Source organism: Pongo abelii, chromosome 4, assembly GCF_028885655.2.
Source record: "Pongo abelii isolate AG06213 chromosome 4, NHGRI_mPonAbe1-v2.0_pri, whole genome shotgun sequence".
Taxonomy (NCBI): Eukaryota; Metazoa; Chordata; class Mammalia; order Primates; family Hominidae; genus Pongo; species Pongo abelii.
In genome coordinates, this window is record NC_071989.2 from 7,741,018 (window position 1) to 7,767,233 (window position 26,216).

A 26,216-nucleotide genomic window follows, 5' to 3' on the forward strand; every position below is an offset into this window, starting at 1 on the left:
TGTGTGCGAACTATCCCAATTAAATGAAAGATGTGGGAAATAATATCTACTCTTCTCAATGTGAAATTCTCTCAGAAAAGTCTTAAAAAAAACAGAATCCTTCTTGTTAAATCAACAATGTCTTTACACAAATTATTTTAATATTTTGACCAAAATATGAGCTTTACATTCAATGCTTTTTCCGGATAATTAGAACTTTTAAGCTTTATTGCATCTAAATACTTTCATATTATGGCTCTTAAAGTAAGAGCTATTTCAGGCACAAATAAGTAAGCAGACATTTAGTTTTTACATGTCAAGCTATATATGGGTTTGCTAAAATGAATTCAGTTAATTGTTGCAGAAAGGACAACCATTCTTCTAGCTCAACTTTATTTTATTCGCCTTTTGTTTTTTGTTGATCTAGAGAAGGAACCAGACTTAGAAATAATTTGCATCATCCAACTATATAATTACAGGCCTAGTTTGAACAAAAGTTACATTAATGGTAGCATTCGCAGCTCTGGTATTAAGATTATGTTGATAAAATTTAGTGCATTATTTTATGAATATCAAATAGAAATATTAAATATGATAATTCCTTCCAAAATCTATGGACACACCAAAAGTTTTTTTTTTTTTTTTAATGTTGGTGGTCAAGAGGATCTATTTTCTACTGCTAAGTAGAGGACTCTGACCATTGACTGCAGACAGTTTACCAAATTGATGCTTGTTATAATGCACTACTATTGACCACTTTATCCTTAATAACTTTAGCAAATATTAATGGCCACTTATTGCTTAGCTGCTACATTATTTCTGTCCTGATAGAAGTCCATTTCTTTGTTAATACCACAAAGAAATTCCTACTCATATCTCTGCACAAAGGCCTGAAGAAGTTAAAAGATAAAGATTTAATTGAGTGCATAGAATGCAATCACATTTCAGCAATGATGCTAAAGTAGCTTCTTCATGAGCATGGAAATTATGCTGGCTACTAAGTCACAAAATATACCCCCCAAAATTCTAGAAACAGAAAGTGATCATTTAAAACTGCAGCTTTACATTCCCCATGTACACATATTTGCGGATGCCAACTTTAAATCAAATTTTAGAGAGCAGCAAGACTTAAGCTCAGTTTTTGTCCATCTATCCCCAGTCTGCCCTTCAGAGAGTGAGGTAGAGCAAAAGGTCACAAGAGCTATCAGAAGAGAAATCTCTGGAGACCCCTCAGAGATCCCTCATTCAGCACTAAACCAGGGAGGCTAAAATCCAAGAAATACATATGTGTCCCTATAACTTGGGAAAGTTTATGCAAATGTAGCCAATGCAAACTGACAGTATTTTCAGGAGGTTTCAATGGCATTGGCACAAAATTTTATTTCCTTTAATTTTACCATACAACCTTTCGTAAGGCAGTTGAGCCTCATGGTTGAGAGTCTGAGTTCAGAGCCTGGTGAAGGTCCTGGTTTCCCATGCACTGTATCTCACTGATTGTAGTCAATTATTCCAGTCCACAGTTTCTTCATCCAAAAATAGGGGCTGTTGTGTGGGTTGAATGATTAGTACAGGGAAAGCAGGGAATGCAGGGCACTGTGCTGAATGTGGCAGGGGTCATCATCAGCATCGTAACTATAGCCCTATCTGGAATTTTTATCCCGCCTAAGTCAAGCAGGGTCAGCCATAGGTAGGCAGCTAATGCTGGTCAGCTTATTCATGGCATGGGAAACCATGTGGGCCCCCTGCTGAATGCACTGAATGAGAGAAAGGAAGGGGAACCCATTGGCTAGGCTCAGAACAAGCCAACTAAGAACCAAGTTGGCAAACCTTTTTGGTCTTGTAACTTTACCCATCACCTCTCAATAGCATTAAGACAAATAATAAAATACTAAAATAAATGAGTATGTCTTGCATTTCCTCAGTAGTATTCAAAAGCAAAACAGTATATGAGAAGTCATGCCCTTTCCCTCAGTAGTCATAGACAACAGACCCTCATGGGACCCAGGGCACAGGCACGATTCACAGTTCACTCACTCAACCTTCTGGTCAGGTGCCTCTCTCCTTACTAGAGAGATTCAGTTACTTATAGATGGGTTCGAGAACAGTTCCACTCATAAACTGTGGTCCTTGGAAGTCACTCCTTCACAGTTCGTGTAGGGGAAGGAAAAACTCATTGCTGAGATGAACAGGCTTTTTCCTTAGCTCACGTTGGCTGCAATCTGCACAATTTCTGAGTGTGGTGCATGCTGTGGGTACAACTAGGCTGCTGGGCACTGTGTGCAGCTCTTCTCTTGGAGAACTGTCACTCACAGTTTCCTTTCTCCCCCTCAGTACCGGGCCACGGCACTGCCAGCGTTCAAGTATTATGTGACTTGTGCCTGTCTCATATTCTTCTGCATCTTCATTGTGCAGATTCTCGTGCTGCCAAAGTAAGTACTTCTGGTTTCCATTGGGATTCTCACTTGGAGTGCCTTTCCACTGGAGCCCAGTTATATTTAAAGGTGTGAAAGGATGCCAATGTTTAGACAGAGGGGTGATTTAACATGTCATGCTAAAGGGAGAGTAACTCAGGACCTCGGAGGTTAAGTGGCCCCCATGTGTCTTCCTTAGCATAATGTTGGATTTTCAAAGTGGACATGTTAATTCGAACTTCTAGAGATTTAAAAAAAAGTAATTTAACCTTCTTGTTTTGATGTTGGTATTACTCTGATACACAGTCTAGGAAATGTAGCCCAATAAACTTTACCCACAAAGAGTGCCATCCCCAGATGTGGTTTCTAATAAACAAATACCATTATCTTATATTGAAAGGGCATGACCTTTCACTATAAGACACACTTTGCCCACCCATCCATTTTGTCCAAGTTCTGAGTGTTTCACGGCCCTCTCTTCTCTGAAATCCACTCTGCAGCCATCTTTGATTGTTATAGGTCAGGGTTCAGCCGACCTCTCCCCGGAGAGACGTGGGTGCAAATGGGAGAATCTGAGCAAACCATATTTCATGCTTCGAGGTGAATTCCTTCTGGTTCCATTTAACGGTGAAAAATGAATGCTTTATGATCCCTAGGTCATCTTTCTCTTGCACCTTCTTAATTAGTTCAAGACCAATCAGGTGACTTTCTTCAAGAAAGCTAATTCTCATTTTACAATCTAAAGAAAATTCTTGTCCTTCTTTTAATAACTGGGGATATAGAAAGAAATTTTAAGATAGATTTTTTTTTCCTTCTGATCATATATTTTTTTCTTTCTTAACCTATTTTGTTAAGGTCAAAGCAACCATTTTCAATCTAGTAGAATTCAGTTATGTGCTTGCATTTAACTCTCACGGTGCAGCCAGCCTTTGTGGGCAACTCAAACTGCTTAGATTGAGTAGCGCTTTGTCTCATGAACATGCTGAGCAAACTACAAAGAAGTTGTCTGTTTCTCCGCCTCTGTACTTCAAAGGATTTTCTTCTGGGCACTGAGCCAAATAGCCAAAAACCACTTTTGGGATACAAGTGGTTTTTGATTACATAGATGAATTGTAAAGTGGTGAAAGTTTTGTTCATGTCTGTACACTTCCTTAGCAATGTGCTCCCTTACGGAAGGGGTTTCCAGTAGACTTCTCTTCCCATGAATTGGAGGTGTAATACATAGACCAAAGGAGCCCTTCTTCAGGACTTACAGAATCTTCAGTGAAATTTCCCAATGTTAACATATCAGTTTTCCATTCAAACAAATATTAACAAATTAAGCTCCTTAGTGTCAGGCCTGTACCATGGTACTGGAGAGAAACAGCCATCCCAGTACACACTGGCTTATAGACTGGTAGATCAGAAAAGCATTTTGAAAGCTACATATGTGAAATAAATATTACCTAGGGAATGGGTCCTTATTGTTACTCTTACATAGATAGATTCATTAATTTTTCTACATCTTCCTATTGGACGAGCATTTCTATATTCTCTACATTATAAGTAATACAGGATCTGTCTCCTACTGGGAGGTGCTGGGGGTGGGGAGAGTGACTGGGGGCATTTTAAAAGATGCCTCCAAAGAAGACAAAAAGACTTCCAGGAACCAGGAAAAACATTTCATGGGATTTCACTTTTAAGAAACACATCCTTGTCATGTTTTTGCTGGCTTGGCTTTGATTTTCTTGTCTTTCTTCTGTGGTGTTGCATCTTTATGAGGACCCATGGACATTCATTCTCTCAAGCTTCATCACCCATTATTTTTGTGGGTGCACACAGGTTGCATTTGCTCTAAGGAAAATCCACAGCCTCATCTAATGGAGCCCCCAGACCTGCACTTGCTGTAACAGCCTCAGGCTTCTTGTTCTGTGACTTCTTCATTTTTCTTTCATGTGAATATCTTCATTTTTTTCTTTGTCTTTAAAAAAATCTTGCTAGGAAGTATTTCAAATATACAGAAAAGTACAGAGTATGATATAATAAACACACACGTGTCCACAATCCAGACTTTTGCAAATGTTTACCCTGTGTGCTCTTTACTATAGACACAATTTTCCACCCTCTACACTGTTATTATTTGGGTATGCTTCCTTTAAACAAAACCTGGTTTTATTTTGGTTTTATTTATTCGATTTGATATCTTTCTTTATATTAATCTCTTCTATATTTATTTTGTCATCTGTATTTTGATTTTATAACTGATGTGTGTGGACCCACTTCTACCATTTTATTTTGTGTTTTATTTACCTTGCTTTTCTTTGGTCCTTTTTTCTCTTTTTTCTGATTTCTATTGGATTGATCAAGTTCTTTTATTCTTTTATTTTTTTATGGTAAATTAAAAGCAACTTTATTAGAAAGTAAAGAAATAAAAGAATGGCTACTCCATAGGCAGAGCAGCCTGTTTATTCTTTTATTTCTTTTACTGGTTAGGAAGTAGATATATATTTTTCATTAAAGATTACTATTAAAGTTCATAGAATATACATCATGTATATTTTTCTTTTAATGATTATCATTACAATTTCAATACATATTATTTATATTAAAGAATAAAAATATATAATTATTTACAATATGTATTGTATATTTACATGTTTTTAATATTATATATTTTTTGTCAATATCTTTTGGGATAGAAGTGGTTTTTGTTACATGGATGAATTGTAGAGTGGTGAAGTCTGAGATTTCAGTGCATTCAGCACCCAAGTAGTACACATTGTACCCAATATGTTGTTGTTTATCCCGCACTCCCCTCCTACCCTTCCCCCTTTGGAGTCTCCATAGTCCATTGTGTCACTCTGTGTGCCTTTACGTACCCACAGCTTAGCTACCATTTATAAGTGAGAACATACAGTATTTGGTTTTCCATTCCTGAGTTATTTCACTTAGAATAATGGCTTCCAGCTCCAACCAATTTGCTGCAAAAGATATTATTTCTTTTATTTTTATGGCAGAGTAATTTTCCATCGTGTATGTACACTACATTTCATTTATCCATTCATTGGTTGATGAATGCTTGCGTTGGTTCCATGTCTTGGCAATTGTGAATTGAATTTTAACATTTATGCTTAATTCAATACATTCTAAAGTTATTCATAATCTCTCTTCAATGTAATGATTTCCTAGGATTTTAGCTCTGACAGTAATTATAGTCAGTGTTTATTTAAACCTGCCACATTCTTTACCAATTAATTTGCTCATCAATCCTTTTTAAAAATTATTCATTTCTTCAAATTTATTTATTTATTTTTTTGGTGATGTATATGATTTGTTAGGGTTTTTGGAGGGGGAGTCTATGAGTAACAATAGCTGCCTTTTTTGTTTATATTAAAATTTCTTTATCTACTTTATTTCACAGTTCTTGAATAATAGTTTAACTCGGCATATAATTCTAGGTTAACTTTTATTTTCCCTCAGAATTATGATGGCATTACTCTGTGGCATTACATCTTCTATTTTTGTTAATGAAGTATTTCTGTCAGTCTCATTACATTCCTTTCTAGGGAGTCTGTCTTTCCTCTCTGAGTGCTTTTAGGTATCTTTTTTGCTTGGGGGTCGGGGGGCGGTATTTTCACTATATTGTTGCCATAAGTGTATTTATTTTCATCAACCTAAGTGACTAGGTTTGATTTTTCAATCTGAGGACACATATCTCTGCTCAGTTCTGGAAAGTTTTCTGCCTCTATCTCTGACATGTTGCTGTTGATTGTCTCGATTGTCTATTCTTTCCTCTGGAGTTCTTGTAGCTGCATATTGTGTTCTCATCCTGGGCTCCAGGTCTTGTCATGTTTCCTCCCAGTTTCCACTTTTTTATTTCTTTGGTCTGCATTCTGATAAATTCTTCACCCAACATTGAGATTATAATCTTTATGATTATTGTTTTCATACCTAAGAAGTCTATGTTGTTTGTCTATGTTGTTCTTAAAACCTAACCTTTTTGTATATGTAATTTTATATTTTGCCTGTGGAGTTTTGTTTTGTTTTCCTTGCAGATTTTTTTTTTTTTTTTTTTTTTTTTTTGGACAGAGTCTTGCTCTGTCACCCAGGCTAGAGTGCAGTGCAGTGGCACAATCTCAGCTCACTGCAACCTCCGCCTCCTGGGTTCAAGCAGTTCTCCTGTCTCAGCCTCCCGAGTAGCTCGGATTGCAGGCACCCAACATCATGCCTGGCTGATTTTTGTATTTTTAGTAGAGATGGGGTTTCACCATATTTGTCAGGCTGGTCTTGAACTCCTGACCTCAAAGATCTGCCTGCCTTGGCCTCCCAAAGTGCTGGGATTACAGGCATGAGCCACCGCGCCTGGCCTACTTGGAGATTTTAAACATATTATATGGAAATATCACTTCTTTTATACTTTTTGTTATTATTTTGAGATAGAGTTCTGCTCTGTCACCCAGGCTGCAGTGCAGTGGCACCATCTTGGCTCACTGCAACCTCTGCCTCCCAGGTTCAAGCAGTTCTCCTGCCTCAGCCTCCCGAGTAGCTGGGATTACAAGCACCTGACACTGCACCAGCTAATTTTTGTATTTTTAGTAGAGATGGAGTTTCGCCATGTTGGCCAGGCTGGTCTCAAACTTCTAGCCTCAAGCAATCTGCCTGCCTCGGCCTCCCAAAGTGTTGGGATTACAGGTGTGAGCCACTGTGCCTAGTGGAAATTTTATTTTATTGTGTTCCTTAGGGTTGATAAATATGTGATTCTGCCATTTAGTCTATCTGTTAAGTCTATCCTTGTATTATCTGTAATTTTGTCTGTATGTTCATCAACAGCAAGGATTTGGGTCCATGGTAGTCTTGTATGTTCTGAGTTGTAACGGCATCACTATGGGATAGACTTCAGTGTATCTTTGCCAGATATCTCTGGGATTCACCAATTCAAGTCAAAATATTTTATTAAATCCTTATACTAAGGTTCCTGCATTAAGGAGGTCGAGTGAATTTGGGTCAACACCTATTGGCATGGAACAAGATTGGTAATCCCAATTTTCAAAACTGACCTTTTCTTTATGGCCCCAGTCAGATGGTTATCTTCCCTAAAAATTACCAGACTGGTGGAGAGGTTTTCTGTTTCTTGTTTTTTGGCGGGACAGCCCTTCAGGGCCCCTGCCTTTATTCAAGAGTTCAGTTCTAATTTCATATTAGTCAAATGCCTGGGAGCATCACCTTCCTTGGGTAGATAGCAATCCTACACCAAAAGCAGGTATTAGCCCCTGGTTTCTCCTGGGCCATTTAGCATCAGCACCTCTCAGCAGTCTGCATTTGAATACCGTCTATGTACTAGGAATCTCTTTCTTGCCTATTATCTCATCTCTTTAAAAAACCATTTTGCTGTATTTTATGAAGCATTTTTGTTAAAATAATGGTGCTTCTCACTTCTGCTGACTTGTTTTCTTAACTCATTAATTATACTTTTGCTTTGTTTCATTTGTTTAGCTTTTTTTGTGGTAAATTGCCTCATGTGTTTTTGAAAAAGGGAAAGAAATAATTAAATGAGTGAGTAAATGAATGAATGAATAACTAATAATGGAGAAATATGTTAGCTGGAAAGGACCAGTAAAGGGAGGTGTTTTCCTGAAAGGGAGCCCAACATCATCCTTATTCAGCCTATAATTGTTGAATCTGGCTCTAGTCTCAGAATTTGAATAGATAGAATTAAATTATTGGTTGACTCCTCTTTTTGGAGCTGCTCTCTCACTCTGTCTGCCCTGTAGTATAACTTTATCAGAAATGTGAGCTACCTTCAAAGACCAAAACTGATCAAGTATGAATTGCTTTTTTTGTTTTTAAGTAGTTTCATTCATCTTATCTGCCAAACTAAATGGATTATGTTTAACCAGTCATGAGGGCAATTGTTAAAACAAGGATGAATTTTTTTCTAGCACAATTTAGGTAAATAACGTGCATGTGTTTCATTAGCCCAAGAAAAACTAAAAATAATGATGTTTTACTTAAGAAAAATTAATAAACCAAATTATAATGTTAAATGTCTTAGAATTATTATTTCTACTCAGATCTCTAATATCAGTGTCATTACTTATTTCAACACTCAATACTAGAGGTGGTAAAACGTGTTCAAATCCTGGGATAGGTTGTACAGAGTGATGTAGACAAGTCTTGCTGCTGGATTAGATATAAGGAGTATGAAAAAGTAAGTTTTGCAGGGTTTTTAATTTTGTTTTATTTTGTCCTGAACAACTGGAAAAAATGCTGCCATTTACACAGAGAGAATCCTGGGGCAGGCACAGGTTGGGGAGGGACAGCAAACTCAAGGGCTCAGTTCTGGACATTAGATACATGTGTGTGTTACACATCAGGTGCTGGAGTTTCACACAAAAGGGAGTATGTGACCTGTAGAATTTATAGAACTTCCGTTGAACCCCCTATAGCTCCTATAGATTCTACAGAGCTGGGTGGAGATACAGTCTAAAAAACCCACACCTATGTAGTATTTAAATCCAAAAGATGGGATGAGCTCCCCCAAGTAGAGGGTATAGGAAGAGAAGACTCTGTACTTTCTGGGGAATACAGTGTGTCTGAAAATTCAGATCTTCAGCCCTTGTCATTGCTGTAAAGGTAGAACTCTTCTTACTTGGCCAAAGATCATCTCTTTTTTCTTTCCCACATCTCAGAACCTTCAAGTGTCCAGAACATCTCAAAGCTAAGTCCTCTCATCAGAGAAAAGCTACTGTAATGGTGATGAATATTTCAATTCCATTTCCTCCTTTCAACTTTTGATTCTTTCTTTCTTCTTTTCTTTTTTACTGAATTCCCTTTCACTTTGAAGTTCTATCATTGAAAAAAGAGGAATTTTTATTTCATGCTAACTTATAATTAAAAGAAAAGTTTGCTTCCTTTGGTTCTTATCATCCTGACTGAATCCCACGCCACAGATGTGAGTGGAGAGCTGATGAGAGGCTTGCTTTAGGGAGGAAGTAAGGGAAGTGAAGTCAACCAGGAGAGAGTCCGTGAAAGTCATGACATTCAATAGAATGCCAAAGACTCATTATTCACCCAGAGAGGTGGCTTGTAATTAATACATTTCGTAGGCTTTTTGAGGGGAATGTGTGTCTCCACTGGACTTATCTCATCAATAAATGTGTTTCTTATCCCTGTCAGGGCCACCTTTAAGCAATTCATTGACTGGGAAAAAAAGCAGAAAGGAAGGAGGACCTTGTCCAAAATCATCCTCTTCCATATTCCATAACAATGTACTTGAGTAAAGCACCAAAGTCAAAAATGAACACTAAAAGTAATTTTTCTTGCCTCATGACAGGGAAGACTCAAGTTTGCTTTTCAGTAAGTACGTAATAAGTTATGCTTCAGGGTTAAAAAGAAGCAGTTTTGCAACTGGGCTGTTAATTAAAATTGATTAAGTTACACCAACATCTTGGTATACTTAATGGACCTGAACATGCTTTTGACAGAACAGGCAGGATAAGTGGTTATAATTAAGAGCATTTGACCAACCGTTACTTTGTCTCACAGTATTTCTTGTTCCCTGGTGTTTTAGTCCATTTGGACTTCTCTAACAAAGGACCATAGACTGTGCAGCTTAGCAGCAATAGAAATTTAGAAGCCATGGTTCCAGAAGCAAAAGTCTGACATCAGGGTGCCAGCATGAGTGGGTTCAGGTGAGGTTTCCCTTTCAGGTTGCAGACTACTGTCTTCTCCTTGTATCCTCACATGGCAGAAAGAAATAGCTAGTTCTGCAGCCAGTTCTCATAAGGGCACTAATGCCATTCATGAGGTCTCCACCTTCATGACCCAATCACCTCCCAAAGTCCCCATTTCCCTAATACCATCACATTGGGGGTTAGGAATTCAACAGATAGATTTTGGGGGACAGAAGCATTAAGCCCATAAGAACTCAGATGGAAGAGAGGTCCATCTGAACATAAATGCCAGTATGCCACAGACTAGAATACTGAAGAGCCTGAAGTTGAGCATATTGGTGAGAGTTTGAGCCACCCCAAGTCTGAATCTCAGGTTGTCACATACTTTTCTATATGCAAGACCATATCACCTACAAATTAAGATAGTTTTACTTCTTACTTTACAATCTGATGCCTTTTATATTATTTTCCTGCCCAGTTTCCCTGGTTAAAGCCTCCAGTACAAAGTTAAATAGAAGTAGCCACAGCACACATCCTTTCTTATTCAATCTCAGGAGAAAAGCATTCAGCCTTTCACCATTAAGAATGATGTTAGCTGTGAGTTTCTCATGGTGACCTTTTATTAAGATAAGGAAATTCCATTTTATTAATAGTTTGTTGAGTGTTTTCATTGTGAAATAGTTTGGATTTTGTCAAATCCATTTTCTGCAGCTATTGAGATGATAATGTGTTTTTTCTTCTATTCTATTAATGTGATCTATTAATAGGTTGACTGATATTCAGATATTAAAGCAACCTTACATTTCTTGGGTAAACCCCACTTGGTATTGATATATAAACCTTTTTACTTGTGGCTGGATTCAATTGACTAATATTTTGTTAAGGATTTTTGTATCCACATTCATAAGAGATACTGATTTCTACTTTTTTTTGTGATGTCTTTTGTATTGGTGTCAGGGTGATACTGGCTTCAGAATGAGTTAAGAACTGTTCCCTTCCCTTCCATTTTATGGAATAGTTTGTAAAAAATTGATATTAATTCTTCTTTCAAAGTTTTGGGCCAGGCATGATAGCTCACACCTGTAATCCCAGCACTTTCAGAGGCAGAGGCAGGTGGATTGCTTGAGCTCAAGAGTTTGAGATCAGCCTGGACAACATGGCAAAACCCCTGGGCAAAGGGGCAAAACCCCATCTCTACCAAAAATACAAAAATTGGCCAGGCATGGCAGCACAGGCCTATTGGTCCCAGCTACTTGGTAGGCTGAGGCAGGAGGATGGCTGCAGCCCGGGAAGTAGAGGCTGCAGTGAGCTGTGATTGCACCACTGCACTCCAGCTTGGGTGACAGAGCAAGACTCTGTCTCAAAAAAAATTTAAAAATTAAATGAAAGTTTGGGAAAGTTTATCAGTGAAGCCATCTGCACATGACTTTTTCTTTGTAAGTAGATTTTTTTAATTACTAAGTTAATCTCTTTACTTTTTGTAGGTAAGCCTATTTATATTTTTCATTTCTTCTTTAGTCAGTTTTGTGTGTCACAACATACTCCTAAGAATGATCATCCCTGCTTAAATGGGCATGTCATACATTACAGCAAATCAAAAACAGATAGTCAGCTGTATTAGTAACACTGTATTCCTTTATCAGCTCTTAATAGATTTTGACATTTGAGGAAGGAGTAAGCAGTGGTCATCAGATACATTCACAAAAAAATGTTAACAACTCTTCTGGGATGCTCTTCGCTGTGTCCAGCATATTATTATAAAATAGGAAGAGTCACATTTTAACACCCTTATTGTTTTTCAGGTCTATTTGACCTGACTTCAGAATGTCTCTGTCAACTCTCTTCATAGTGGAATAATTATTCAAAAAAAAGAAACATTGAAGTGCATTTTAGGAAACAAAGGCCTATATAATTCATTGTAGTACAAGAATCCATTATTTAAACTCTGATTCACAAAAAAAAACCTTATGATTTGTTAGTAGATTAACACATAATTAATCTACTCTAAATCAGTTGATATGTGTTTAATTGAAGGCCAATATAATTCCATAATCCTTTGTTCCATTTATAAAAAAATTAGAGCATGGCATAACCCAAGGAATATATACATATTTGCTCAATACTTCTAATGATAAATACTTCCAGTAAAAACTTTTTTTTTGCTGTTTTCAAAAGAAAAAGGAAGGAATTTAGAGAAGTCACTGTTACAGTTCTTCCCTAGGTTTCTACCTAAATATTAATGATATTATAGTGCCCAGAGAAAGCTTTATCTAGTTAATGGATTAGGCTCCAATAAAGAAAACAAATTGCCTTAGGTATTTCGGAAAGGGAATTTAATAAAAAGAAGTATTTACAGAATGGCAGAAAAGCTGATAAACCAAATAGGGGGTAGTATACTAGCCATGATATTAGCAACAGAAGAAACCTCCTACCACTTCTAGACTTGTAAGGAAACAGGATAGAGATGTTGTTAGCAGAAACCCAGGCTCCAGGGCTTTCTTGCAGATGGTAGAACCATGCAAAGCTAGAGCTAGACGACGGTAAGGTGTTGTCTGACAAGGATCTGGAACTTTAGAAAAGGCAGGAGTTGCAGGCCACTCAGAAAATGGCTGCTAAGTAGAGAGTAAGAGAAATACCCAATCTCTTTCTTTCCATTGCCTTCCAGTCTCCCACCAGTTCTCATAGGCCAAACTAGCTAGAAACATTTGACAAAGAGTCTGAAATGAAGTCTCTAAGAGATGGATAGAAATATACCTGAAAGCAAACAAGAAATTACCAACACACTTAGTGACAAATTTTCCTAAATTTGTTAAAATCCATCACTCTCCAAAGGCAAGAATCTCTATGAACATCAAGCAGGATAAATATGAAGGAAACCACATGTGGCATATTATAGTCACACTTCTGGAAACCAAAGGAAAAAAGAAAGAAAAACATTAAATGCATCCACAAAAAAAGACATTACAAAAAAAGACAGAATAAATGGCTGCCTTCTTATCAGAAATGATGGAAAGCAAAAGACACTTGAAGATCTGTAAACCACTGATAGGAACATGATCAACCCTGAATTAAACATTCAATTCAAATATTCCTTTTCGAAGTCGAGATGAAATACATTCTGCAAGTAAAAAAAGAGGGAATTCATCACCAGCAAACCTACAAGATATGCTAATGGAAGTTCCTCAAGCTAAAGTGAAATTATGTCAGAAGGAAACATGAATCTAAGGAAGCAATGGAAAGTATTGGACATGCTTACTTTATGAGAGAGTATAAAAGACAATGTATTTATCTTTCATGTCTATAAAAGACAACAGGTGATCTGATGCAAAAACAATGACATATGACATATACTGAGAATTCTTATGAGAATGGAGTTAAATTATTGTAAGTGTCATGTATTTTTTGAAGTGGCACAATATTAATGCCAAATAACTAATGATAAGTTAGTAAAGCATGTATTAAGCCTTGAGCAATCACTAAAAATAAATGAAGTATAGCTAAAAAGCCAAGAGGAAATGAAAAATACTTTTAAATATTTAATTAATAAAATGACAATAATGGAAGAACAGAAAAACAAAAATAAATGAGACAAATATAAAACAGATAGTAAAATGGTAGGTTTGAAATAGTAGCAACAAATGTAACAGACCACACTATACAAATAAAAGCAATGGGGCAAATAAACAATAGATAGCCAGAGGGTAAGATTAAATTCAAACATTATAAATCGGAAAGGACTAAACACTCCAAAAGAAAGTATAACCAAGCCACATACTCTCTACAAGAGATGTCCTTTAAATACAAAAGTTAGGTAGCTTGAAAGTGAAAGGATGGAAAACGTATGTGATGTAAACAATAAGCACAAGGAGGCTACTATACATATATTAATATCAGACAAAGTAGTTATGAAGGCAAGAAATATTAACAGAGATAAATATAGATAGTAAGTAATGATAAAAAGGTCATTTCACCATGAGGCATAAAATCATAAAATGTGCTTATACCTAATAACAGATCCATAAAATACAGATATGAAAGCACTTAAAACCATAAAACCATCTTATGCATATCTGACAAAATCAAAGAAAAAAATGAGACAAATCTACATCATAATTGGATATTTAGTATCTCTTTTCTAGTTCTTATTATGCCAATAGGAATATATAGGAGGTCTGAACAACATTATCAACTTCCTAAAACTAATTGATGTTTCATAAAACACTAAACTGAATTGAAAAATACTTGTTTACTTAAAGTACACATGGAACATTAACCTACAAAGATATTACTTATACTAGGCCATAAATCATCTCCATAAATTTGAAAATACAGAAACAAATATGAAGACCAAAAAAACATATAATCTGATGTCTAACCACACTAAAATCAAATTAGAAATCTTTAACAATAGAATATTTTAAAATATCCCCAAATATTTTAGTGTTAAACTATGTGCTTCTAACCCAGGAGTCAAATATGAAATACAAGAAAAATGTAAAAATGTTTAAATATCAAAATGTAATGTATCAAAATGTGTGGAATTGCAATTAAAGCAGCAATTAGGGGGGAATTTGTAGCTTTAAAATGCTTCAAAATTAGAAAAGAGGAAAGAGTTGAAAATCAGTTGTCCAAATTTCCATCTTAGGAAGCAGAAAAAGATGAGCAATTTAGAATCAAGCAATTAGAAAGGAATAAATACTAAAAAGAAGAAATCAATAAAATAGAAAACCATCAGTAGTGAAAATTAATAAAGCCAAAATATGGCTCTTTGAAAAAGATTTTGAAAATTCCTAAACCACTAGCAAGACTGATGAAGAAAGAGAAACAGGGAGAAGACCACAAAGCACCCAAACTAACAATTTAAGGGAAAAAAGAGGACTCAGTACAGACTCTACAGATATTAACAGGATATATATGAAATGCCATAAATTACTTGAGGCCAAACAGATTTACAATTTAGATAAAATGAGTTTCTTGAAAAGACTATTTACCAAAAGCTGAAACATAATAGAAAATTTAACTGTGCATGTATCTATTACATTTATTGAATTTGTTTTAAAAATTTTTCCCACAAAGGAAACTTCATACCCATATTATTTGTGTGTGAATTCTACCCAACATTTTAAGAAAATAAGATAGAAAGAATTGGTCAAATATTAACAAATTTTATATTTGTGAATGGATAAAAATGTCTTATTCATGGAAAGAGGCTAAAAGATTGGGGCTACAAACCAAAGGCCACATCTACATCATGTGTAGGAAATCTAGCTGAAATAAAATGAGAAAGTTTGGAAATAAAGAATATAGAATAGCTATTCCAGGAAACAGCTTATAGAATAAAGGACATATCAATAATATAAATTCCTGACAATAAAGAATTCAAATGAAATGTATTCAGCATTTTAAAAAAATTTTATTATGATTCAGGCACCAAAAATTTAACAGTCATAAATATTTATGCACCTCAGAATCTCTTTGAAATAAATAAAGTAGAAAGTGTTAAAATGTTCAAATACGTGGACAAACCTACACTCCTAGTTGGAAATGTTAATATATTCTAACATTGACAGATCAAGTAAGCCAGCCCATTAGGGATTTGACTAACTCATAAGGTTCCTTCAATAGTTATATTTAGAGAAACACTTTGTTACCAGCATAAAAAATACATATAATTTTCAAAAATTCGTAAGACATAAAAGTTGAGCATATTTATCACATCCCAGAAGAAAAACAAATTGTCAAAGTGAAATAATAGAGGCCACAATCTCTGATACAATCGAATTAAATTAGAAATAACAAGAACCAACCAAAAATAATATTCTTGTGGAATTTAAAATTCAGACTTCTGAGTCACTTTTAGTATTAAAAGAAAATGGAAATTGAAAGTGTAGCTTTTTAGAAAAGAGTTATAATGAGTAGCTATGAATTAAAGGTTGTGGGATTTGGCAAAAGCCATAACTAGTAGAATATTTATGTCCTTAAATGCACTTATTAGAAAATACAAAAGATTTTCTAATAAATGACAATCCAAGATAAAGCATATAAGTTTAAATAAGGAAGAAGAAAGGAATTTTTTAAAGTTGAATCAGAAACTAATTAACATAGAAAAAAAGAACAGACCTTAATAATAAACCAAGAACTTATTCCTTGAGAAGATCAACAAAACATGCAAAACCTCACAAATCTGATCTAAAGAAAATAGCATTAAGCATAAGAAATTACAAATATGGAGAGTTTTTAAATTATAAGAAAATGTTATATAGAATATTTTACATCTGAAAATCTAAATGAAATAGATAATTTTCTAGGAAAATTATCAAAATTTACTCAAGAAGCAGAACCAATAAACATGGCAGAAATGTGACATGTCTATTTCTAAAACAGAACCTGGATCAGGAATACAATTGGGTAGACATAAATCCAGACACCATCACTTAATAGAAGTACAACTTTAGGAAAGTTATAGAGGTATAACTTAGGCAAGTTCCTCAACTTCCCTGTGTATCAGTTTCTCTTGCAAAATGAGGTAATAATACTAACTACTATATAGGATTATTGTGAGGATAAAGTGAACTATATATGTACATATATACATAGCACTTGGCACATAGTGAGTACTCTATAGATGTCAGAATGTAGCATCAGCACCACCACCATCACCACCACCATTATCCTCATCACCATCCCTATCACCATCATCATCACCATCACCATCCCTATCACCATCACCATTACCATCACCCATCATCATCATTATCATCACCATCACTAGCCTCATTATCATCATCATCATCATCACCACCATCACCATCACCATCATCACCATAACCATCCCTATCACCATCACCATCATCATCATCATCACCATCACGATCAGCATCACCATCATCATCACCATCATCACCATCATCATCCTCATTATCATCATCATCACCATCACCATCACCATAAACATCATCACCATCACCTATCAACATCACCTTCATCACCATCACCATCCTCATCATCACCATCACCATCATCATCACCATGACCATTATCATCACCATAACCATCCCTGTCGCTGTCACCATACCATCATCATCCCTATCACCATCACCCATCATCATCATTACCATCACCGTCATCACCACCATCATCACCATCACCATCCTCATCATCATCATCACCATCCCTATCAACATCACCATCACTATCCCTGTCACCATCACTGTATCACCCACTATCATCATTACCATCACTGTCATTATTATCATCATCATCACCATCATCATCATCATCAGATAATTTTATACTTGAGTTTTACCAAACCTTCAAGAAGATATCATTCATTCAGTATTTAAACAGTTTGGGGCCTAAAAAAAAAAAAAGACGAAATGTTGTTTCTAAACTCAGCCTTATGAATCTGGCATTACCTTGACACCGAGAAAAAGCTAGAAGAGCATAATGCCCAAAAAAAAAAAAAAACCTGTCAGAGCTCCTTCGTAAAACAGAAGAGAAGATAGCAAATCAAAGCTCAGCAGATGAATCACTGTGGTCCCCTTTAGTCATGAGGATGATGGCAAGCGCCCTCCATAGCTCTGAGATGTGGACTGGCACTCCTCCCGCTGCTGCAGGATCACATCTTACTCATCTTTGTGTCAGAACAGCCTAGCATGAGCCTGGCCCATGAGACTAGTCAACAATCTAGGTGTATTTGGTATATACACACCCTCCCGCAGAGTCTTATCATCACTCATAAAATCTGAACAAATATTATTATCAAGCCAGGTGTTTGAAAGCCTGTGAATCATGTCCAGGACATGACTCAGTGCCCATAAAGTCATTAATTGGGTCAGGTCCAATTGTTGGTTTGAACTCAAGTTTTTGTAGATGTTTGATGTGTGTCCCTGTGGTCACCTCTCTTAATGGAGTAGGTATCTGAGATAGAGAGTTGAGGGTGGCTTCTCATCATGACAGCATCAGGAGCTTTACTCAGGGCACTAACTGCTCAATTTGTTTCTCTTTCTGTGGGGCTCGCAGGAGTGCACCTGCAGGAGGATGTCAGCTTGTGGCTGGCTTATATCTGGTTCTTCCATCCCATACGTCATTTCTGGATGTTATTCCTCTTCTTAGCCAAATCCTCTGTTTCTTCACTGTCTCTAGCCAACCTCATTGGCATGAGGTTCCATTTTGGTCTCAGACACCATACAACCTCTCCTTGGATGTTCCATTTGCATTTCATCTTTGATGATTCACTGTGCTTCAGTCCTTTTTATACCTCTGAAACTTCTATCCTTGGATTAAACTAACTTTTAAAAGGCTTTGAATTATTTAATTATTTAAGGGACCTTTCGGATACATATACAATTCTTATAAATAAACCTGTAATCTATCAGTAGCAGGATTTGCAACTCAGTAGGCATGTTTTTCATATGATCATGGATGCTTTTGAGTTCATTGGCTCACTCAAGCATGTAAAAAGCCTCGCTACACGTTTTGCTGCATCTATGTTGAACAAAATAGGTTGAATCCGGTTTCATGAGATTGGGGAGGGTGAGGACTCAATGTCTCCTGGGTCAACAGGAACAAGGGTGGAACTTGAGGACTTCCAGGCTATCAAGGTGAGGCTGTCCTTAAGGCGGCAGCTGCCAGGATCTCACTGGCAGTGAAGAGGCCACCGAGATGGGGGATGTGGCCAAGTGCCACATGAAACTGCCAGGAACATGGGCAAGTCATTTAAAAAGATTCTTTATCCTTCCTAAAGAACTGATGCTTATGAGGCAGTTTTATTGAGTCAGAATAAGTTAATTGGCCATCGCTGTGTGGACCCTTTTCTATGGACATGTGTGTGGCATTTTAGCTCCATTTTTATTTCTCAAAAATTTAGTGAGGATTGCAGTCCGCATTTAATAAAGTCCTCATTAACCCAAAAGTATTACTGGTAGCTTTCCAGAATGAGAGAAACGATCTCCACCCTGACTTGCTGCTTTTTGTTTCCCGGTAGAACGTCCGTCCTGGGCATCTCCTTTGGGGCTGCGTTTCTCTTGCTGGCCTTCATCCTCTTCATCTGCTTTGCTGGACAGCTTCTGGTAGGTATTCAAATGTGGCGCTTCTTTGAAAAGTATGCTCATTTCATGAAAGCTGATTTCTTGCCTAAAACTTTCCAAAACAAGGAGCTTATTGCTTTACCACTTCAAGAACTCCAGATCCCAGTTAAGGAAACACGCACCCTTCAGGTCTACAACCAAGAATATAGACTGGGACAGCTCATGCACAACCAAGACACGAATACGAAGATGATTTAAAACGTTCGATGTCACATCAGAAGTTGCATTCTTGCTTATTTGGTTCTGTCAATATATTTTTTTCATTTCCTCTAAGTTTTCAGAGTATTTATAGCAGCAAATGCAAGTATAATACGAGACTTTCAGCGTACAGGAGAATTAAAACTAACACAGGAACAGAAAACCAAACACTGCCTGTCCTCACTCATAAGTGGGAGTTGAACAATCAGGACACATGGACACAGGGAGGGGAACATCACACACTGGGGCCTTTTGTGGGGTGGGGGAAAAGGGGAGGGATAGCATTAGGACAAATACCTAATACATGCGGGGCATAAAACCTAGATGACGGGTTCATAGGTGTAGTAAACCACCATGGCACATGTATGCCTATGTAACAAACCTGCACATTCAGCACATGTATCCCAGAACTTAAAGTAAATTTTAAAAAAAAAGTAAACCTAATACATTGCTACATCCACTTTCAAGCTATAAAATGTTGGAGTAGTTGAGGAAAGCATATGTTAAAATATCTTTTATTAGTGTTTAATTTAAGCCAATCAGGTTTAAATGCTAGTTCTGGATATACAGATTAAATCTAAAATTGAAAGTCTAAAGCAAGTGTTGCTAGCTGGCCATAGGTCTATGAGAGCATCCTAAGAAAGCAAACAATGGAATAGAAGGCCGTGAAGATAAGCCACTGTTTCGTTTTGTTCAATGGAGATGAGCTGGGACAGACAGGCCACTCTGAGCTTCTCAACAGCTCTCTTCCTTGCCCCCATGGGCATTCTCAAGAGAAGCTTCAGAGATTTTTTTTAATAAGACTTTTAACATGATAATTAATAACCTATTATAAAAAATAAATAGAAATGTTCTTTAAAATATTTTTCAATGGATGCATTTTATGTGAGTTCTACAGTTACAGACTATAGTCTAGATATTTTCACATTGTCAAAATTGATTTCTTTTGCTGGTTAGACTGTAACAAACGCATTTAGAGACACTGCCAAGGAAGCCTCCTGAGGTTTGTGGTCTGTCTGTTACCTCTCAGGACTATTGTGGCTTCTATGAAAGAATTTTTTCTCATTCTGCATGGGTTTACAGTTTGCATCTGTGGCTTTATTGCAATGTTGTTTTGCTTTTCATAAAACACTACTACTGCTAGCAACAACATCAGGACAACGCAATAGTGGGCCTCTTAGAATCCTCGTCCTCCCTTCAAAAGCTCTGAAAAGCGGCAGTCCTGACCCCCAAGCTGTTCATTGCATTCCAGTCTGATGTGCTGAAAGCCTTTGGCCAAAGCTGGTTAAGATTCCAAAGCTTGTCTCTGTCTTTCCGCAGTCGACTGTAAGCACTTTGCCCTCTGTGCCTTATACCTTTGCAAACTTGTGTGGATTTTGTTTACTGTATGATAGTTTAGATGTTTCAAATTGTATTGAAAGCTCTTCCAAAAATGGGACTGTGGTTTCTGCTTTACCCAAATGCACACATAGCATCTCGATTCTCTGAAACCCCCTGAAGACATTGTGGGTTGTATAGAAGAGGGAAGACCCTTGGTTAATATGAATCCACTCCAAAAGGCCCTGATGGAACTCTTTGGCAAAGTTTGAAAATGCTTATTGTAGAAAGAAGCCTGGTTTTCTATGTTCCTGGAATCATCCCTCAGGTGGAAAGGCACACAGGCTCCCCTGCTGTCTTCCTTGCCCCCATAAATCTCCTGAAGCCCATTTCTCAGGTTTCCAAAATAGGAACCATCATTGGTGGTTCCACTGGAATTCCCAACCTAGTTCTAAGTAAGTCAGTTCAGATCATTGTGACTAACTAGCCATATTTATCATTTTCTATCCCAGGGAATCTGGTCTTGGATATGGGGGCATGATATTTAGGGTATCAAGCTGACTTTTTTTCATTCTACTAAGTTGTTATATTAAAGAAACATAGAGCTGGGGGCAGAAAAAAATATCTCAGGAACAACTGTGCTGCGTCTGTGGGAAAGCATTGCTCCTCTCTGATGCCTCCCTTTCAGCCTTGCTGGAATCCCACGCCCTGCTGCCGCTGCCATAACTCCTCCTGTGGTCAGCCTGAAGCCCCGGTAAGCTGTCAAGGTGACATCCACAGCTCTTCCTGCCCTCCCATCCCTGGAGCTTCCCAGGACCCTGGCCTCCACAGGCCACATGCTAGGAAGTTCGTTTTGACTCCGTGGTATCACAAAGGGAAGATTTCAAGGCTACAAATAAATTGGTGCTTACCTCCTTCTCACAAGAAGCCTGGATGGTGTCAAAGTGCCCAGGAAGCCTAAATGTGACGACACTGGGTCTTCCCAAACTTGATTCCATAAGATCCGTGAATGAGGCTCCCCCTAGTGGCCAGCTGCAATTCCTCCTCCTTGGATGTAATCCCTGAAAAAAATCAAGAAGGAATTCTTTTCACTTTAATAATAGGTCCTTTTTTACTGTTTAAACCATTCTGTAAGGATTTTTTTTAATTTGCAACATCAAATATATTGGTGTACAGCCAATTTAAGAGGGCTTAAGTGTACTCTGCACTCTGCCATCCAAATTCAGTCAAAAACTGCTCATCACAAATATTCCGCAGTGGTGGTGGAGAAACATTGTCGCTTCCTAAGTGCTCCTTCCCTGGCTTCTTAATAGCTTCCCAGTTGTGTAAGGTGTTATATTGATTTGCATTTATTATGAATTAAATACTGAGTTTATTAAAGAGTACTTAATACCCAAAACTTACCTTCCATTAACATATGGTAACTTTGTGAAAACTTCGATGCCAAAGGCAATATTTGTGCTCTAATACCAGCTTTCAGTTCTCCGTATGAAGAATTAACATAAAATATAATACTTCATAAAGGAAGCTGAGGAGAGGTCAGCCTGGCTAATGTTTTCTTCCAAGAGCTTTGCTTCTGTCATTCTCTGTTGCACAAAAAGCGTAGTGCCAATAAATCAAATTGATTGCTTGTTTTACAACTGGCCTTCATAAAAAGGTAGAAAAATATCGAAATAGGCAAAAAAAAAAAGGGTGATAATGATGAATTGCAGATTTTTTTTCTGTTGATAGAAAAATCATACAGATATTTGTTCAGTGACATGTTCTCAAACACATGGCAGGCATTTCTTTTCTGTGATCATTATTTCTGTGAGAAGCCCAGCCCTTGCCTCCATCGGCCCCTTCACTCCCACCTGAGGCATGTCCCATGCCGGCTCCCTGCTACCCCCACATTGCCCAGGTCTCAGTTCTTGTGCACGTGGGTGGGCCCAGCCACCGGGCACCTTCCAAGAAACCTTGAAACTGCACCAACTCCTGCACCAAGCCCTGCTTTTTACACCGTGGGACTGACAATCTGTGTCACGTAGCTTAGCCTCCATCGCATAAGATCTCACTGAGACCTCTAAATTGTTTCTGTTTCCCCTTGAATGTATAGAGTTCCTTGTACTGTAGCGTTTTTATGGGGTCCTTTCTTACTTTCTCCTCTCAGCCGGCTCTGGTTAGCACTCCCTCATCTCATGGAGGCCAACCTTTCTCAGGCTGAGTTAGGTGTCCCCTACAGAACCTTCTCCAGATGTCCCAGCATGGGGACAGGCTCTATGTGTAAATGATCGTGTGGATGAGAGGAGGAATGAGAGTCAGTGGCCTTCATCACACTGCATCAAAATGCCTTGTTCACATATGCCGTGATTCCTTGACTCTGACGTGCCTCCAGCTGTCTCCTCGGTTGGAAATTATCGTCTAACTTTCATAATCCAACTCTGAAGAGCCTGCCTTTGCACCACCAACTCCCCTCGTGCTGGCTGGCCGGGATTCCCATTTTGCATTATTACTTTTATTCTTGTGGATGGAAAGATCTTCAGCAAGTTCACTGCAGCCCTGTTTTGTTCCTTGTACTACTTCGGGCACTTGAAACACAAGATACATATTTAATATCAGTCTGCTCGAAGAAATGTTGGGTTGCACCCAAGTGCGGTTTCCTGGCACCACTGCTCAGAAAACGTTCCACCCCCATTCTCACCCCAACTGGACTCCTTCCGAACTCAAAGCTCTGAATCCAGCTCACAGTCACGGCATCCTGCTCTGCATTCTGGCAGGTTCCCAGCCTCTGCATCTGGGCCTGGCATCCTGATGTTCTCGCTTGTTGGATCTCCTTAGACACCTCTGCCTCAGGTGCCTTCCTGGGCCCACATAGCAGCCCCTTCATCTCACCATTGCCAACTATTCTCAGGCAGAGAAAGATGTGCCCTAAGGGACCTTCTCCAGATGCCCTAGCAGGAGGGCAGATTCTATGTGTAAAGGAATGTGTGGATGAGAGAAGGGATGGTGAGTCAGTGGCCTTCATCACACTGCATTGAAATTTCTTGCTCACATTCACCATGATTCCTTGACTCTGAAATGCTTTCTACATCAGATGCTACTTAGCACTACAGAATTTAAAACTCAAGAGCTGAGAGAGAACCTAGAGATAACCTCACCCAGCCTCTAATTTTGTGAATGAGGGACCCAGGACTCCAAAGTTGCCATCCACTTAAGTGAGTTTTTATTTCCAATTATTTAAAATAAACATTTCCCCCAACCCTCCAACACACACACACACACACACACACACACACACACACACACACACAAAATGCTGAAGAGGCTGTAATCAGGCCTCTTGAGGAAGGAAATGGAGGCTTTGGAGTAGAATCAGGAACGCAATGACTACGAGGTCTGCAAAGGTTTCCTATTCTTGGGTAAGAACCTTTGGAATAAATCCAAACTATCTATGATGGGCAAGATCCCAATGAGTGGTTCTGATTCCAGCCTCATCATAGTTTATAAGTAGTAAATGTTATATTAAAAATACCTGCTTACTCTGCTAGGTACTTAGCTTCTACTGGCTCATTTATGCTCACAAGAGCCCTTGCAGGTAGTATCTATTTGACAGTTTAATAGAACGGGGGCTCACAGATGCTACATAACTTGCCTTCCCAGTAGTATATAGCAAGTAGATGTTGGAGCCGGAATTGGAATCAAGCCTTGGAACCTTATAGTAGAGGCAGGTTGCAGAGGGTGCCAGGCTGTGTATGGGGTGAGTCACAGGCAGACGGTGCCCAGCACTAGGCAGGGATGCCCATGTTCATGGACATGGACCAGCATGGCACCAAAGTTGCCTTGTGGTGACTGCTCAGCACCCATTGATCAAAATCACATTGGTAAGTCATGGTAACCTCACATAGTACCTATTCCTATTCTTCTCTACTCTAGCTTCCTAAAATATGTTTTTCAGCTGTTGGTCCCATTTATTTAAAACTAGGTTCTGGGCAAAGTGTAAATTCATCTTAAAAGACATTTGGTAATTTTTTAAAGTTAATTTATAGTTGTATTTAGATTAAAATAATCTAGTAAGAAAGTACTCACTATTATAATAATACTTTACAAAATGTTTTATACATATAATAGTCCTTCAGAGTATTTTCAGACATTATTTTATTTGATAATGAAAATAATCCATTTTATCTAGGCAGAAGCTAAGACTAGAATAAGAGATTCAAGTTCACATTTTCATTACAATTGGCAATTAAAAATAGTACTAGTTGTCATTGTAGCAGTAATAGTAATAAGTGCACATTCACAGTCAGATTTAACTTTCTAAACTACCTGAGGCAGACTTACATTTCTATGATAAATACAAGAGAGTGACTCTAACCAAAAATTCCACCAAACAAACCAACCCCCAAATCACCTTTAGAATGCATATGCTGGATACGGCAAATGAAAATTCCAGAAAATATCAGAAGAAATTTTTCTCTCAGTGTTGTTACCTTCTGCTTTCGATAGCAGAGATAATACGATGCCAGCCCACCAACGTTCTTGCAGGCAGAGATAAAAGTGCAAATACAGAGGTCGCCTTGGGAAAGGGAAAGTAGGTCATACAGCTAATAGAAAAGCTTTCTACCCCACAGCGGTGTTTTTCCCTTGAAGTCTGTTTTCTCTCCTGTCAATATCCCTCCACCATATTTTATTTTTGGTTAGTATTTGCCTGGTGTTCCTTGTTCCATCTTTCTACTTTCAGCTTTTCCTTGTCAATGAAAAGGATATAGGTTTTAGGTGTGTCTCTGGTGAACAGCATGTAGCTCTATGTCCTTTTCTCTGATCCAAACATCTCTCTCTCTTATTTGACAAGTGTGATCCATTTACCTGTATTATAATTATTACTAAAATCTTTTAAAACCCAATTTGTATCTTTTTTGCTTCTACTTGTTTTTCCTTTCTGCCTTCTTTTGGACTCCTGGAGTTTATTCTCTTTTATTCTCTCTAGTGACTTCGAACTTATATACTCTAGTTTGTTTTTTTCAGTTATTACCTTAAAACACATAACATGTACACACGATTAACAAAGTGTATTATTAACAATATCTCCACTTTCTTGTTGAACAATACAGGGACCATACTCTGAGTCTGGTAATTTTTCTCATCTTCCATACTAGCATGGTTTAAATTTTTCTAAATTTAAACTGCTCAAATTATTCAATGTTTATTCCTGTTTTTGTTAAACAATGTATTTGTTTACATTTTTTTCCAAATACCATTCCACCTTTCTGGACTCAGTTTCCATATTACTAAAATGCTTCCTTTTATAATCCTTCCCATGAGGGCTTGTATATAATATACCCACTCAGATTTTGTATTTTAAAAAGTCTTTATCTTTTCCTCATTGTGATTATTTATAATTTTTTCTAACATTCTGAAAACAGGATTCCATAATTTCCTGGCCTGTGTGGGAATGAGATTAACTCTCCTGTCCATCTAACTGTTGTAGACACTTGGTCCCTTATCTCGGTGGGAGTTTTTGTAGGATTTGCTCTTTGTATCATGGGCAGTAGATTCTGTGTGTCAAAGTGCAGCCTGACTTTTATTTTTGA

At 37.6% G+C, this 26,216-nt stretch overlaps 1 protein-coding gene across 3 annotated transcripts in view; it reads left to right on the forward strand.

The window, feature by feature from the left end:
• Window positions 1–26,216, forward strand: part of ADCY2 (adenylate cyclase 2) — a 430,421-nt gene that overhangs the window by 327,135 nt on the left and 77,070 nt on the right. For 2 of the 3 annotated variants that reach the window (XM_054555396.2, XM_054555397.2), the window contains exons 14-16: window positions 2,311–2,408; window positions 19,029–19,113; window positions 21,335–21,400. In XM_054555396.2, the coding sequence (XP_054411371.1) occupies window positions 2,311–2,408; window positions 19,029–19,113; window positions 21,335–21,400 (249 nt within the window). The remainder of the gene's footprint in view (window positions 1–2,310; window positions 2,409–19,028; window positions 19,114–21,334; window positions 21,401–26,216) is intronic. The other variant, XM_024247608.2, reaches the window with a different exon arrangement.